We start from the raw sequence: 17,586 nt of genomic DNA, 5'->3' as shown, positions 1-17,586 counted from the left end.
AATGTAAGCCCCTTAATTAGAAGTTTTATTTGTACTAATTTCCTGATTTCTAATTGGATATGGTTCATATTTCCTGTCTTTCTGAAGGATGTTATGCTCTCTTTTCATTTATAGCATGTACTGACAATGCAGGGCATCCCCGTTCAGCTGGAGAAGTTTGGAATGGCTCCAAGAAAGGGTGCTGCATGTATATGTGTGTGGAGAATGGGAGCATTATTGGCGTAGAGCCTGAATGCAATAAAGAGGTGCCTCCGATATGCCGGCGAGAGGGTGAAGTGATTATTAATGTGATCGAGGAAGGGGCTTGCTGTCCAAAGAAAGTCTGTGGTAGGTAATGTTTATGAGGTGCTGTATTATTATGCTGAAAGGAATTGATCTGCGTGCTAATAAAATTTGTCAAATTGCTTACTGTTAGAGAAAATTAATAATTCCTCATGGATAGTTCTGAAGCCAGTGCTGAAGTTTTGGAGAGAAAAACAAACGAACATATATCAAATATGGTTCTGATCCCTGCTATAAGCTATAAAAAGGCTCCCCTCTGAGTTGTGATGGAAATGTCCCATCACCATTCAGTTGAGGAACTGGTGGTGGTGGGTCTCTAGAATCAAACACCTATCTGGTTACACATCGTCATAGGAATGTGGGAGATGGGACTGTGGTTTACATGCTACTCCACAATTAAGGAGCATAATTAGGCTATCCAAAAGGCTTGCTCAGATGTGTACAGAAGTGCAAAAAAATTATAGCACTCTTCTTAGCATCTTCATGATTCTCCACTTTAAACTCTGACTTCTCTGTTTCCATTTCATTATGAATGATCATATAGCTGCACTATCATGGCTGCATGCAGAGGGGTGGTGGGAGGCACTAACTGAGGAACCCCCAGGGGAAGAGGGCTCAGAGCCAGAGGACTGGTGACAGGACAACGACGAGCAGTTAGAGGGAGAAGACTGGGAGGGGGAGGTGTTGGAAGCTGAAGAGGCAACAGGGTTTAGTGAGCAGGGAGAGGCTGGGGCAGAGAGCAGTGCAGAATCCGATGCTGAAGTGGAGGCTGGAAAAAATGGTAGGCAAGAGGTAGAGATGAGAGAGTCTGCTGAAGAATCCAGGGGGTCTCCTCCTGCTGCTGTGACCAGCTCCCCTTCTTCCTGGTCTCCCAGAACACAGAGAGAAATGAAAAGAGCAGAGCAGAGATTGGTTGTGTGCAGACACACTCTGCGACAGCTTCGGAAACACACTGGAGGAGTCTTGGAGAACAGTGGAACCTTCAGTCCTTGCAGCTGCCTCTTCAGGGCAAGACCTACTGGGATCACTAGGCCTGCCCTGTTTTAGCTTCTTTGAAGAAAGAGTTAACTTCACTAACACCGTGTTTTTTAATTGCTGACCTACACTCATCTCTGGCTGCTGACACTTAAGTCTTCCTCAACAAATGAAGAAAAACAGATTTGGACATTGACATACTTTGTTCACCTTTGATTTTGTGCAAATAAGACATTATTATTTTTTTCTATCCTGCCTTTGAGAAAAAACTCTTCTGTATTTAAAACAATTGACCCATATCCTAGTAAATAATAAACCAAGGTATTATAATATTAAGCATGACTAATTGTAGGATCATTTTTTTTTATTTGGAACATACTTCCTTGTAGGAAGTGAAAAGTTGCTTCAGTATTTGCATCTTCTGGTAAATAGTAGATTTAATAAATAGCCTTGAAGTTATGAATAGATGTCATCTTCATGAGACATGTTAACGTTTGATAGCACTATACTGAATGGGCCAGTCTTTTTATTTTTATATTCAGAATGCAACATGACTCTATGTGATCCTCTTACTCCAACTTGCAGAAGTGTTGAGAAGTTGGTAGTGGTATACGATCCTTTGTCATGCTGTCCTCAGTACCGATGTGGTAAGTGATAATTAATGTTCATTTATTTTTATTTTATTGTATGTATATCCTGCTTTTCTTTCATCTTGGAACACAAGTTGGCATACATGTGGTCAGACTGAAAAATTATCTCAAGAGATTGGTCATCTACAGTATGTATGTGTAGCTCTTCTGAGGATTTAAAAATAACAAGCTTTTACTAGAGAAACTGTTTTGTGTTGTTTTTTAATTCAGAATGTGATCCATCAGCATGCCCCAATGCTTCCCGTCCAGAATGCAGAGAAGACCAATTTCTTGTTGAGGCAAAACAGGAGGATCCTTGCTGTTTTTCTTATTTGTGTGGTAAGGAAGCTTTCCCATGCTGGTAAATCCATGAGTAAGCAGGGGATTCCAGAATATCTACAACTGAAAACGTAAGAGCCCTGCTAGATCAGGTCAATGGCTTATCTAATCCAGCATTGTCTTCCCACCATTTTGTGTCATCAGAAGATTCAGGATATTATGAGAAAGGGAGGAAGATGTCACCCTATCAACTTCTCCACAGTGTTACAATGCAGAATTTGTGTGTCTGTATCATGTCCTCCCTTATTCGCCTTTTTCTTAAGCTGAAGAGCCCCAAACACAGCAACTGTTACTTACTTAAATGGTTTTGGCAGTTCCTTTATTATTTTAGGTGTTCTTTCCTGCAAATATAGAGTTTGGTTTTTCAATTTAGTTATATAAGTTGCCTGTTTTTAAAAGTAAGATGTAAGTGCAGTCAATTTTAATGGCTGATTTTCTCCTCAAGGCACAAAAAATGCATTATTAGAGAGTGATTGGATCCTAAGTTTAATTTAGGGAAGCCTATTTAAATGTGCACACACCATTCACAGTACTATTGTCCTCAAATTTTAAAAAAGCATTGTATGAATTAGCTCTAAAAAGAAGCTAATTTGGAGCAACTTTGTACAACTGCATAACTGCATAGAATTATTTGGATTTGATTCTCAGAGTAATTTTATTTATATATGGAGTAACTGAATTTGCTCTAATATAGTACTTCAGATAGCGGGAGATGAGAACTTAGCTGAAGGCATCTAGGCTTCAGCTGAGACTTTTCAAGGCTATGCCATTTTTGAGATAGTTATGTATTCCAAAGTGTTTCAGCTGAAAAAGAAACTTCAGGAAAAAGAGGAACACAAATCTAAATAAAATAAATTTATAAAAGTTGTTTTATACATTTGTATGTCAGTGTAGATTTGAGGTACCTGCAAAATTCATCTGATTTCTCTCAGCTGTACATTGACGGCATCTAGGAATTAAATATAGATTTGGTGAAATCTAACAAAATGAAGAGTGACCCAATGCTATGGTTCGCCTCAGTATCAAGTTAACATTAGATCTCTACAATACCACAGCTGTATAAGTTTTAACCTATATATATGTTTTAACTGGATGTTTGATTTATTTTCTCCTGCAGTTTGTGAATCCTGCATTGAACCTATTCCGTTATGCAATGAAGGGGAAATTCTCACTGTAGATCTTAGCTCCACACATTATTGTTGCCCTCGTTACCACTGTGGTAAGGTCTGCTTTGTTAATATATCTTGGGTTAATATGACTGCTTCTATTACCATTCAATTACTACTGCAGTTACCAGGCAGTGGTATCAGTGTGGGACCTGGCAACTCTTTATTTGTTGATGTTTTACTAATGCTAATCTTTTTTTCTTTTTCTTTTTAATTACGTCACTTCTCTTCCTGCAGTCTGTGATGAGAATCACTGTCACTTACCTCTTCTGAACTGTTCTGCTGAAATGAAGCTGGTGAAGAAGAGAATAACTGGACAGTGCTGTCCAGACTGGAATTGTGGTATCTGCGTTTTATTTTTATCAATAATTATTTGAATAAGCAACGTAGGACCACTGACTGATCCTTCTCTCTCTGTCCTTCTCTCCTCAGAATGTGACTGTGAAAGTGCTACTATCCCATCTTGTAAAGTGGTAAGACATGTTTGTCTTGGAGGCAGTTTAGTAACATATATAACGTTTCAGCTTTTTAGTGGAGAACAGCAATATCTCAAGGATGATATCAACTCTTTAGCTTCCTCCATAAAGCTAAACATGGTCACACATATTTCAAGCACTGCTATTTCTCATTAATCTGACTAATATTTTTTTTAAAAACAACAGCAACACTTAAGCCACGGGTGTCAAACACAAGGCCCGCGGGCCGAATCCGGCCCGCCAGACCTCGTCATGTGGCCCGTGTAGTCACCGCCAGCCGCCAGCCTTCACCTTTTATTCTCACTTTTTTTTTTTTACACAAGAAAGCCGCCTCTTCAGCGCATGCGCGGCAGCCTGCAAGCCAGAGAACGTCTGCCATCTAGCGGCGGCGCGGCCCCCGATGAATTTGAGTTTGACACCCCTGACTTAAGCCATGAAGTGTTAATTATTTGTTCCGAGTCACTGCCTTTATAAATAAGCAAAGGTCGATGGATATTAATGTATTATTATGAATACATAGTTGGTATTTGGGGAAGGGGTATGTTTGTTTTGCTGTTTTTATTCTGGTTTGTTAGCCACCTTGAGTCTCTTTGGAGAAATAGATGGGATGGGAAAAATTAAATAAATAAAATTAAAAATTTGAAGATTCTTACTTTGAGGCATTTTTTTTTTAGTCTGTTCTACTATCATATTCTGTTCTAACACATGTTCTATATCTATTCTGCCATCATCAGTCATAGGTATGCAGAAACTATATAAGATATGTGAAGGATAAGATTGTGCCTAAGTCTGTGTATGACTTAGTTGGATATCGCCCTATGATTTTAAATATTATCCTGTTTCAGTTTGCCAACACACACTGAAATGTACGAGCTTCTTTATTATCTGCAAGAATGTAGACTTGTTCTGAAACGTATATACACTTTAAATTATGTCGACTTTTGTAATATGTGAGCTTTCAAACAAACCGCTTTCCTTCCATTTTTCTAGCTTTGCTTAAACAAATATTTCCCGTGACCTGGAAAATGTCTAATTGAAAATCCCTATCTATCACAGTGTGATAAAACGTTGATTTGTCTGTTATACCCTTCCTAAATAATATAAAGAGTGTGGTGCATAGTTCAATGTGGTAGATGCTTTATTGTGTGCCTAATATTGCCATTAATTCTAAAACCATGACGGTATGAGGAAAGCAAAGAAGTGACCTGATTAAAAATATAGAGTGGTACCTCAGGTTACCAGCTTAATTCCTCCTGGAAGTCCATTCTTAACCAGAAACGTTCTTAACCCGAGGTGCACATTCCCTACATAGGACTCCCACAGCCTCGGAAGCAGATTGTGTTCATATCCTGGGGCCAAGTTCACAACCCGGAACACCTACTTCCAGGTTTGTGGAGTTCATAACCTGAAGTGTTCGGAAGCAGGACAGTTCGTAACCTGAGGTACCACTGTATATTCTGTAGTGTTTTTTTAAAAAAGGGTCTATGGGGCTGTGATGAGGGAGCAGGGAGGGCATTGCTGAGCATTTGCCAAGGCCTGCTCCATCTCAGGGAAACCTGCAACATTCTTAAAAAGTCACTTTTCACCTGCCTTCTCTGAGTATATAAGCAGTGAGAGGAAAGAGCAGCAGCCTGCAAGTACTTTGCCCTCTTCTGCTTGGTTTCCTCTTGCTTTTGTTAACTTGCGCATGTAACTGTGCAAGTTTGTTTATCAGAAGCTAGTTTTCTCAGTCTCATAGATGAAAATGCATGTGCATATATTTGGACACACATGACACAGCAACATCATTTTTCATATCACAGGGAGAAGTTCAGAGAATAGATGGCAACGTTTCTAGCACGTGTGGCTGCTCGCAGTACACCTGTGGTATGTTGTGTGTGTGTGTATACACAATATTATCAAGATCCAATATTGTCAATATCTGTTTTTAATAGATACATACATATGTTTGGCAGCAAACCCCATAAATCTTCTAATCTTAAAATTCTTACTGAATTCTTGGCATGCAATTAAAGAATTGCATTCAAATGCAGTTAAATCGAGAAAGGGGCTACCTGATGGAATAGAAATATTTCATACTCTCTAGCTTTATATCAGCCATGTTTCTCAAGGCTATTACGGTACATCATACATTGTTGATATGTCAAGATAAATCCTGTTCTTTTTATATCTGACTTTGAACCAAAAAATAAAATATAAATTTAATTAATTGATATAAACTTAATTAAAATTAGATACAAAGCTACTTCTTTATAGTGTGAAAAGCATAATTGGATAATCATTGAAGGCCTATCTTTTACTGAAAGCAGAGACATTCTGAATTTTTAAGTAAAATCGTGATCTGAATTTATTTCCCTCATAACTACAAACATTCCAGGGGATTTAGCAATGATAGACTTGATAGAATACCAGGATTATGTGGGGGTTTTTTTTGTTGTGTGTGCACATATAGAAATACATAAATTTTCTGTGTCAGATAGAGGCTCCAATGCTTCTTAAAGGTAGAAGATTTCTACAGGTTTATCACTTCTTGTACATTCAACATTTTTAACACAACTATTTCATTTTTTATATTAGAAAAGGATAATGTCTGTGTATTCCAAGAAGTCACCATATTGAGCCCTGGTCAGTCCATGATTCAATATTTGGATGAAGATCATTGTTACATAGCAAGATGTTCACAGGAAAAAGACCCTAGCACAGGATTTCATGCCATGGATCTGATCGTAGTTAACTGTTCCCAAAAATGTGAAGCTGTAAGTATTGCTAAAATGTGAGGGTGAAGTCATTTGTGAATATAATCTATAAGGATGTAGATGTTCTTTAAATTTACTCCAAAAAATTGTAGTCAGAATCATGTACAGATGTTCTAAGTTTTGCTTCAACAATATATTCGTTATTGCTTGAAAAACTTTGAACTAATGCAGGCTTCCTCAAACTCGGCCCTCCAAATGTTTTTGGCCTACAACTCCCATGATCGCTAACTAGCAGGACCAATGGTCAGGGATGATGGGAATTGTAGTCTCAAAACATCTGGAGGGCCGAGTTTGAGGAAGCCTAAACTAATGAGTTGGATTCAATGCTTCCATTCCTCTGATGGAAACTCCTCCACTTAGTGAAATGAAATATTTGGGTCCAGTACAGTGACTGGGAAAGACTTGTCTGAAGAGAGCCACTGCTAGATGGACCAATGCTCTGACTGCATTCAGCACAGCTTCCTTTGTTCCTTTGGTGAGATATTGCCAGGGGCGTAGTTAGCTGCTCTGGCACCCAGAGCAGCGGGAGTGGGGTGATCTGCCCACAGGGTACCGCGATGATCTGCGCATGGGGGCGCTGCGGCAATCCTCCCAGGGGGGCGGCACAGCAAGGCAAGCTGCCCATGGAGTCCACCTGGTGGATGCAAGCCCCATGGTGTCGTTTTGGGCAGCAAGGGGCCTCAAGCCACCGCATCACTCCCAGGAGAGACGCATGGCTTGGGTGCACTGCGGGCCAGGCCCCGCAGTAAGTGCTGACCCCCATGGTGTGCCATTTTGTCATCCCCCCCAAGGATGACACCGGGGGTGGACCGCACCCCCGTACCCCTCTTCCTATGTCCCTGGATATTGCACAGGTCAACTTTGCCTTTTTGTCAGGTGCTGTAGTCTAAACCACTGAGCCTCTTGGGCTTGCCGATCAGAAGGTTGGCGGTTTGAATCCTCATAATGGTGTGAGCTCCCGTTGCTCTCTCCCAGCTCCTGCCAATCTAGCAGTTTGAAAGCACATCAGTGCAAGTTGTGGTGGGAAGGTAAACAGCATTTCTGTGCGCTCTGATTTCCGCCATGGTGTTCTGTTGTGCCAGAAGCGGTTTAGTCATGCTGGCCACATGACCTGGAAAGCTGTCTGTGGACAAATGCCTGCTCTCTCAGTCTGAAAGCAAGATGAGTGCTGCACCCCATAGTTGCCCTTGACTGGACTTAACCACCCAGGGGTCCTTTTTCACTTGCCATTGAGCAGGATAGTTTTAGGCCTGCACGATGAGACCACTGGAAGAAATCCTTTTTCTTGGAACAGTGGCATCCTTTCTGCACCTCTCTCCTTATTTACTTATCTTAGGCAGAGGCCTCCTGGACTGTGGGTAGGAAAGCAAAATCAGATTTAGTGTGTAAATTTCATGAGAAAGCTTTTCCTCTCATTTGGTCTAAGGGCTGGTGGCAGTAGTTACAAGGTGGCAACCTGTTCACAGCAATGACATGGGAACAAAGAAACACACAGAAAACCATAATATCAATATTTTGCTATCATAACACATTAAATCCATGACATGGTTGTAGTTATTAGTATGTATTTGAAAATAATGCTTTTAATATTATCCTTTTTAAACACAAAATATATATCTTTTTAACAGCACCAAGTATATGTCCCATCTCCTAGTCAACACGCTTGTTGTGGTTCCTGCATAAATGTGTCCTGTATTTTCTATTCTGGCAACGGAACCTCAGTCATTTATGAAGTAAGTCCTCTGGAAAAGCTGAAAAAAAAATAGACTATATTATCAGAATTCAGACTATGTTGTCTTTAATTTATAAAAATTATTAAATTCTATAGAAGTTGTTCCACATATTCCTACTCTTCATTCAAACTTTCTTTGGTTGGAAGCCACCTTGAATATTTGGTGCATTGTGTCCATGTGGGCATCATCACAAGCCAGAAAATAGTTAGGGCTGCCACCTGCACAAACTCTTGAGTAAGTCAGGTGATGTCTAGGCACATTTGATCCAAAACACTATACTGTAAATAATTGAAAATCTAATGTGTAGGACCTGAACACAACAATTCAATAGCAGCAGCTCTTTCAGACCTCTTGGTACCAAATTGTTGTTCTAAAATTATGGTCCAGATCTTTATGGGGTTTTTCATCCAACAACACCGCCTCCCTTCTTACTTCACACGAGGTAAAAAACAGCATAAACCCTGGATGCTTTCAGGCAACCTGTATTTTCAACAAAAAATGGACTTTTAACTTACTGCATTTGCCTTGGTTGTTTGTGTGAGTTACATTGTTATGGCCATAGCTACAAACAATTAAAACATCTGACCAAAAAACCCAAACAAACCTGTAAGAGAAAGAAAGAAGCTATCTCCTCTCAGTTGCACATTCTGCTTTGTAAGTCAGTTTAAACCTGAGTTTCCCCATTTAGATGTCACAGGAAATTAACATGCCATGTATACAAACAGAGGGGCAGGGCAAGGAGGGAGTGGATCGACCCTGTTACATCTTAACTGAGCCAACAATTAAAAATATTGGACGCAAACCACAGCATGATGTCTTAGTTTGAAGTGGATGTGCAAACTATGTTGCATCTTAACTGTGAATGAGTACGGTCATACCTTGGATCTCAAATGCCTTAGCTCCCAAACAAATCAACTCCGGAACGATCTAAACCCAGAAGTGAGTGTTCCGGTTTTCGAACGATTTTTGGAAGCCGAACATCCGGCACAGCTTCTGCAGCTTCCAATTGGCTGCAGGACGCTCTTGCAGCCAATCGGAAGCTGTGCCTTGGTTTTCGAATAGTTCCGGGAGTTGAATGGACTCCCAGAACACATTCTGTTCGAGAACCAAGGTACCACTGTATTGCACTGGAACTGAGCAAATCACGGTTAAAGCAGCCTCTATGCCTGCCTCATAGCAAGGTAAGAAGCAAGAGTTCTGGTAAGTTGTTATATATGCACTCTCAAGGCAGGGCTTTATAAGCTTAGTTATGGCTCTATTCCAGGCATAGGCAAACTCTGGCTACACTGTTTGAGACTACAGTTCCCATCATCCCTAGCTAACAGGACCAGTGGTTAGGGATGATGAGAATTGTAGTCCCAAACATCTGGAGGGCCAGTGTTTGCCTATGCCTGCTCTATTCTGTGCCTGGGAATCCCCAAGTGGTGTGAAGGCAACAAACAATGGTGAGTGCTAACAGGAGCTACCCCTCTTGGAAACTGTGGCCTTTGAGAAACAGGAAAGTGTTGTTATTGCAGTGAAGATGGTTAATATGGTTTTTCTCAGAAAACATTGATTGTGGATCGAGGGCCCCGACCCCTCTCTTGCAGGGAGGAGAGTCTTTGTGGTCAGTTCCGTAGCCATTAAACCCTAATGTCAAGTAAATGTTCCTGTAGTCTTTTAATCAGTTCTTTTCTCCAGAAGAATAACCTTTGATCTCTTACTTTATAGGAAGGAAGCACATGGGACTCAAACTGCACTAAATATGAATGCACAAAGACTGCTGGTGGTGCAATAGTGCTTGGCTCCAGTGTGGTTTGCCCACCCTTTAATGAGACTGAGTGCACAAAGGTTTGTAATCCTATACATATTGTATACAAATGAGGAAATATATGAAATAACATTTTTCTCGAGCATGCAATCCACTTGTAATTGTTTAATATAGAGAAAATGTCTACATTTCAGTGTTTTCATTAATCTTTTTTTTCTGAATCATGCCAGACGGCAAATAATATCTTACTTACATAAAGTCTTATTTACATAAATGAAAATGTCATCATCTGGAGTCCATGAACTTTCTGGTGCAAATGTGGGCGGTTCTGCGTGAATGCTTGTGGATCTGCTTCTTTCATTGAAATGAATACATCAGAACTGATTCTAATCAGTGGATTAGAATAAACGTGGCTAATGCAAAGGCTCACGGTCTTCAGATTTTGTGACTTGCACTGTGTCTGCTCAGAAGAAAACCCAATTGCGTTAATTGGGACTTACTCCAAGATGAATGTGATAAGGATTGCATGTTAAGGATTCTTAACATGAAATTTATACTGGAGTGCCAAAGGTAGAGCTGCCATACTTCCAGAATTTCCCAGACATAGCTGGGATTTGCCCGCCAAAAATTGCGTCCAGGCGGAATTTCCAAAAATTGGAAAAAATGTCCGGGGAAACCCAGCTGTATGGCAACCCATGTCGGAAGTATAGATTTTGTGGCAAATTTCATATTAAAAAAATAGCTCAAAAACTTTTTGAAATATGACAACCCTATCAAAGATTAGTTATCCCTGGTTTACAAGAGTCATTCAGACTTATCAAGATGTTCCTTTGGGCACAGTCTGTTTTGAAATATTCTTTTTATTTTCCCAGAATGGAGGCACTATAGAGACATATAATGATGGCTGCTGCAGGACGTGTAAGTGGAACAAAAGCTGCATTCAGTGCTAGTTGTATGCTAGTTTGGCTTCGGTTTTGGATAGCTGTGTGTGTTTTTCACTCCTTTTAAGTGGGACATGTGGAAATAAAAAAGCATGCCATCCCAAATCATGTAATGTATGTGTAGTCTTAACAAATGTCATTGACAAGCCTTGCTTTATATGGCTGCTCACATGGTGATTTTGGTTGTGTGTTTTTTTGGTTAAACTTTTTTTCTTCTGGAGTATAACCAAATCTCACCAAATATAGCAATGGGTGAAACTGAAAGCTACTTTATATTTTTAATAAATGAGGTTATACTGTATATACATATATAGATAGATAGATATAGATATTTGCCTAGATTGTTCCAGAACAATTCATGCACACATGTTTGAAATAAAAGTTTTTAAAAAATAGAGAATTGATTTATAACTTAGCGTGATAGTGGTTTTAGGTTCTCCTGTTATGTGTTCTATAGGAATAAATGTTTTTCGTCTTCAGTCCAAGTCCATATATAACAAAATATTTAAGTGAGCAAAATTATGCATAAAGACTTTTTAAAAAGAGGCAGTTTCCCTTGTAAAAAGTTATGTATCAAATTGTAATGTGCAAATGCACATTTGCACAAAATATTGTATGGCATATTCCAATTTCAGGATCAAAAAGGTCTCTGTGACATGAATTAGCACATCTGGATAGTGAAGGACATTGTACAAGTGGGTTCTCTTTTGACAGTTCCCCCTAGGCTTATTTTGCAGTGACCTAAACATTTCAAAACTTTGATAGCCAATGGGAACTTAGCAGTGCAATATGATTTTTCACAGGCCTCATTCACATACCACATTAAACCATAGTTCAAAAGCAAACAATGTTTAATGTGACTATGAAGAATATGAACTGTACCAATATGAGGAATTGTAGACATTTTAACTGAGAAGGAAGAACAAACTTTCAACACCTGCATGGGCTCTAGTAAGAACAGAATTGGGGGGATCACAAACAACTCTAAGCGAAGCACTAAAGAAATACAAAGCAAGCTACACAGATTGGTGGTTCCTAACATCTTTACAAAGGGAAAGATGTTTGTTCTTTATATTCCTTGGGAAATCTTTCACGCTGCAGTTCACTAAAGCAGACTGAAATGTAGTCAGACCAACAGGAGATGCATTGGATGATCTCCTAGAAAACCAGCCTCTAACAAATGTCTTGGGAACTTCTGTCCCATGCAGCTGCCTTTTGGTTTCTTTAGGATGTGGAAAGCACTTCTTGCTTGTGCCTGGAGGCTCCCCCCCAAAAAAATTTCCTTTGCATATAGGCCACACTCACACCTCTTTTCATTTGAAAACATAATAGTGCCTGAAGGCATGTATCTGCATACACGTGTTCAGGGCATCTGGTATGGGCCCTGCATATATAATGACTAAAGCCCTAGATATGGCTTTGGCTAAAGAGATCACTGTTTTGAGTGAGAGACACAAACAGTCAGCACCTGGCCACCCCCTTAAATAAGCTAGGCATGGACTGATCGCAGCCCCTATGATTGGCTAAGTGGGCATTGCCCACCTTTACCTAGGAGCCCGACATGGTTGGAGGTGGGCAGTGCCAGGTGACCATCACCTCCCCTAGCCGTGTCGGAAGATAGTGGCTTCCTCAGTCGCACCATGTGGCAATGGCCGCCCACCTGGAGTTCCAGGTGAGCGAATATTTTGAGTGACAGACATTAGGAAAAATATTAAGGAGAATTATTCTGCTATGTAGATAACCAACACTGATTAAGCTCTTGATGAAGCCACATCTTTCTCCTTCTCCATTCACTATATGAAGCAGACGAGTTCAGTGTACATGGCTCAATGTATCTTCAGGGTATTATGAAAACTCTGTAGCTTTTGCAGAATTCCATAGTCTTAGGAAAGGCATTGTTATACTTCAGAACCATTGGCTGAAATGGCTTCTAAGAACAAAAAAATGCAACAAAATTAAATGCTATTTTACATGCTAATAGAGAATGTTTATATATATAAAAAAACTAAAAGCATGTGCTTTCTTTGGTAAAGCAGTTTAAAAGTCAGCTCCAAGTATAGCTTGCGGCTCCTTGGGTTTTAACGGGAACCAATAATCTTCATTTTAACAGGAGAATGATTAAATGCATGCTAAGTGAGTTCATATATTTAATTCTTACCTTGCCAGAGTCATAAGATGCCCCCTAGAATAATTATTTTTAAATCTCTTGTGTGAACATTGTAGTTTTGTTACCCAGGCAAGTCTTAAAGCACAGGTTGTCAATAATTGAGAAAAATAGGAAGACTTTTTTCCTATTTTTCAAAAAGAAAAAAAAGAGAAATTACAATTGGCAGTGTAAGAATTAATACAATGTTATTCTTGTAAAAATATGTTTTTATATTACAAAAAAACTTATGTTCCCAATAATTCTGCCAGGTTCTGGACGGGGTGTATTACCCTTTGCCATTAGCCCCGTAGTCTCTACTGATAGTATTAATTGTGAACCAGGTATTACTATTTTTAATAATGTATTTTCTTTCCTTTAAAAATTGTTAAAATGTTAATATTCTTTATAGAGATGTTGTTGATATGCTTCTGTGACTCAGTGTTTCCAGTATTTATTAGATGACATTACACACCTTACTTAGTTCATTGCTTATCGCTTTGCAGAATCAGAATATTTGGGCCATATTTTTTTAAAAAGAGAAAATTGCTGAGGCTTTTTCTTTCCTAACTAAAGAGCCACCTTGCAGTGATGGCTGTCACAGTGCTGTGCTAGGAAGCAATTAAGTGGTGACTGAGGGAAAGATGTTGCTCTTATTTGTATTGTGAGTTTGTGTTGTGAGGTGGTGGATGCGGGAGCAATTGTGATATAGACACATGCATCTATTGGCCTAGCTCTGTTCACAAAAGGAGGAATATCATAGAACTGTCTTTTAACATTGAAATAATGCTTCAATTCCGATGGCTGATGGAAGCTCCATGATAGTATTGGCACTCCTGTGTAGATTTAGCTGAGAAGATTTCTGTGAACCAGACCTTCAGTAAGTTAGATTGACTGCATCTGGTGCAGTCTGGCTTTTCTTTCTTGATTTTTGTAATGCTCATTCAATTTTCAATTTTCATTAGCTTGAGCATCAAATACTAAATGGCAGCCACATTTTTATCCTTGAATCCTCTCAACATATGCAGTGAACATGGGGGTGTTAACAATGGATTCAAAACCTATTTGGAACAATTTGTGACATATATCATGCTTCATCTCTTCCACACAAAACGGATTCTATCAGGAATGTTCCTGCATCACAGACTAATACTGAAGAACTTACTCTTAAGTTAACCCTTAACAAATGCTCATTAAAAGGCCATTGCCCATAGAACCATGAGATAGATTTTAGAAATGCAATATGGCTCCTCAGTTCTCACTTTTGAAACCAGTCCTAGAATCACCTAATGAGAGGCTCCCAGAACTTCTGGACTGATATCTAAGCCTAAGGATGGCAGGTTGGTGGGAAGGATGAACTGCTCTGGAGCACGTCCAAAAGCACCAACACAAACCTAAAGGCCTCTTTGAATCATGGCCTAATGAATGTTATTTTGAAAATTATATTCCTGGTTTAGCAAGTATATATGAGTAAATGGCAGGTTATTTTATTTTCCATTAGGCAAACGGGATGAAAAGATTTGCCAAAAAGTGACCGTCAGAACAACTATAAGGAAACATGACTGCATAAGTCGGAGCCCTGTAAGTACATGTGCCTTAAAGGGGGTATTGGGTTGTTGTTTTAATTTTGAATATGTATTTTGTGGTTTTATATTTTGATTTTATTCTGTGAACTGCCCTGAGACCTCCAGGTATAGGGTGGTATAATAATAATAATAATAATAATAATAATAATAATAATAATAATAATAATAAAAAAAAAGAAAGAAAGAAAGAAAGAAAGGGTACTTCCTTCCAGTCAGTGTGGGTAATAAAACAAGCCAACCATTAAAACACTCAAGGGTAGTGTGCAAAATAAAGACACACCCACACCTACAGACCTAAATAGGACCCACAACTGCCCTAACATCTGGGAAATATCTCACCCTGGCAATGTCCTCCTACTCATACATGTATTTACAGTTTAATTGCCTCTTCCCAGAGAGAAATGCTGAGCTCTTCTGTTCAGATAAACTGTACACAACGTAATTGCTGACACCAGGCAAAAGCACTGACGTCTATCATTAAATGTCCTCCTACTCTAAATGAAGTTTGCCAATATATAACAGATGCACATAATGTGGTTTAAAAACAAACACCCCCCTTTGTCTTCTCACAACATGTATGCCTTTGATGTCATACAGAATAAAATCTCTTTAAGAGATCAAGATATAATACAGTGGTGCCCCGCAAGACAAATGCCTCGCAAGACGAAAAACTCGCTAGATGAAAGGGTTTTTCGGTTTTGCATTGCTTCGCTAGATGAATTTCCCTATGGGCTTGCTTCGCAAGACGAAAATGTCTTGCGCTTTTTTTAAAAGCCGCTTGAAGAGGCGCAGTTGCGACGGACCGTGCTTCGCAAGACGAAAAACATCGCAAGACGAAAAGACTCGCGGAACGAATTCTTTTCGTCTTGCGAGGCACCGCTGTACCTCTGTTTTGTGAGCTACCAGATAAAAGATAATATATTTCCATGTAAGTATATACAATAAATCATTTACTATAATGTCTCACAAAACAGAGGTATTACATCTTCCCACCCTTAAGGGGGGGATTTCATTTCTATATGTATATATTAATTACAATGTTTTTGAAGTATAGTTGATATACCGAGGTTATAGAGGTACATTTGCAGTTGCAGCTTAACCAATACAAAGGTTAGGGTTGGGCTGAATTCGTTTTTCAAGTTACACGAGTTAATTTGTACAGATAAATGAAACTATCGGAGCAGGGTGCATATTTATATGGCAAATTTGGCATGTGAGGCGAGTTCTTTAAGCTCTTCTTTCTTCCGCATCTCCTGGGAATGGATGCATCTCCATGTTTGGCTTGAACAAATGCTTTAGATAAATGTTCTGGGAGGTGAATGGAGACAATACCCTGTCAGGTTGCTGAGCAGAGACCTGCTGGGCACAAATCACCTTCTCTTTCTCTCTCATTTGTGTTTACCTTAGATTGGAGGCAAAACAGATGTTTGCTTGAGGGCACATGTGTATTTGTAAGGAGTTGGACTCTGAGCCTCTTATGCTTTAGTTGAGGGAGCTATTCCAACTCTACAATTCTGTGATTCTATCTTTCCTGTGAAGTGAGAAGTGGGGAGCGTAACTTCCCCATTCAGCTCTGAAAACAGCCTGTAGCAACCAGGGCTAACTAGTTACCTACAGATAATGTTCTCTTTTTGGGAAGCAGCCCTGTGAAGTCATTAGATGAGGTGTGCACAAAATGGACATTCACAAAAAATAAAATAAAAGAAAAATAAATTGCTTCCTTCCTCCTCACCCCAAAGCATCAAGTAACGGGCGATTTCTTGCTTCTTTCTGTCTCTCTTAACAGATTAATGTGGCTTCTTGTGAAGGAAAATGTCCGTCTGCCACAATTTTTAATATCAACATTAATAGCCATTTAAGATTCTGTAAATGCTGTCGTGAAAACGGAGTGCAGAATCTCACCGTGCCACTCTACTGCTCAGGAAATGGCACTGAAATCTTGTATGTCATCCAGGAGCCCACAGACTGTTCATGCCAGTGGAATTAAGATTGTCTGGAATCTTACGGAAGACCATAACCCAACAGGCTATTGTATGTTTATTATTGTATTCAGATTTAATAAATATCTTATTAATATATATACATATTTTCCATGTTTCATAAATATTTTGAAATTGATAGTATTCAGTGTTTTAATGCTACAGCAAAATTGTACATGTTAACATATATGAAAGAATTAGTTCATTTTAGTCATCGACTTAACTTCATTTAGATGTGTGAATTAATCAGTTCATGATAAACAATGTTAATCAAATACACGTCCCTAATGATAACTGGAAACATTTTGTAGCTTATTAGCATGTCTATTGGTATCACTCATTTATACTTACAATTATTGTAAACGTTACACTCCAGTAAAATGTTTGCAATAAATTACTGGCAAACTGGTATTCCTTGTTTCAGTTGTGTCTTTCTGTTTGTTTTCTATCTTCCAGCACACTTTACATTTTTTGTGTTCCTTTTGAACATCCCCAGAAGCTTGTGGCTACTGTTAAAGTGTATCTGAAAACTACTAACTGCTGACATGATTTGATATTTACGGGGTTTAAAAAAGAGCTACAGGTGTTTGTGATATGTCCCTTGGATTAAAAGGTGATACAAAATATATGTATACTTCTGTTAAAGAAGAAAACGCACCTTTACTTTGGGAGGACTGCTATTATTATTTAAACAATTTAAAGATATTATATTACTATTTTGATGAAAATATTTGATAACTTTTTGTTAAAAATATATGTGATTGTTCTGCAATAAAGACTACAGCTTTGGAATAACCTGTATATTGCCTGATACTTTGACAAATAGTATCA

The 17,586-nt window shown here is 39.0% G+C and overlaps 1 protein-coding gene across 1 annotated transcript in view; it reads left to right on the top strand.

The window, feature by feature from the left end:
- Positions 1–17,279, top strand: part of OTOGL (otogelin like) — an 80,944-nt gene extending 63,665 nt beyond the window's left edge. Inside the window, exons 45-58 of the mRNA XM_081212206.1 lie at positions 115–327; positions 1,800–1,904; positions 2,118–2,225; positions 3,343–3,444; positions 3,629–3,733; positions 3,824–3,864; positions 5,670–5,733; positions 6,445–6,623; positions 8,252–8,356; positions 10,067–10,186; positions 10,979–11,024; positions 13,463–13,534; positions 14,692–14,771; positions 16,563–17,279. Of these exons, the coding sequence (XP_081068332.1) occupies positions 115–327; positions 1,800–1,904; positions 2,118–2,225; positions 3,343–3,444; positions 3,629–3,733; positions 3,824–3,864; positions 5,670–5,733; positions 6,445–6,623; positions 8,252–8,356; positions 10,067–10,186; positions 10,979–11,024; positions 13,463–13,534; positions 14,692–14,771; positions 16,563–16,763 (1,541 nt within the window). The 3' untranslated portion in view covers positions 16,764–17,279. The remainder of the gene's footprint in view (positions 1–114; positions 328–1,799; positions 1,905–2,117; positions 2,226–3,342; positions 3,445–3,628; positions 3,734–3,823; positions 3,865–5,669; positions 5,734–6,444; positions 6,624–8,251; positions 8,357–10,066; positions 10,187–10,978; positions 11,025–13,462; positions 13,535–14,691; positions 14,772–16,562) is intronic.
- Positions 17,280–17,586: the final 307 nt, after the last annotated feature.

Source organism: Podarcis bocagei (assembly GCF_964188305.1).
Source record: "Podarcis bocagei genome assembly, chromosome: 10".
Classification (NCBI taxonomy): Eukaryota; Metazoa; Chordata; class Lepidosauria; order Squamata; family Lacertidae; genus Podarcis; species Podarcis bocagei.
The sequence above is the reverse complement of the archived record's forward strand: the minus strand, read 5'-3'. Positions and strand labels throughout refer to the sequence as shown.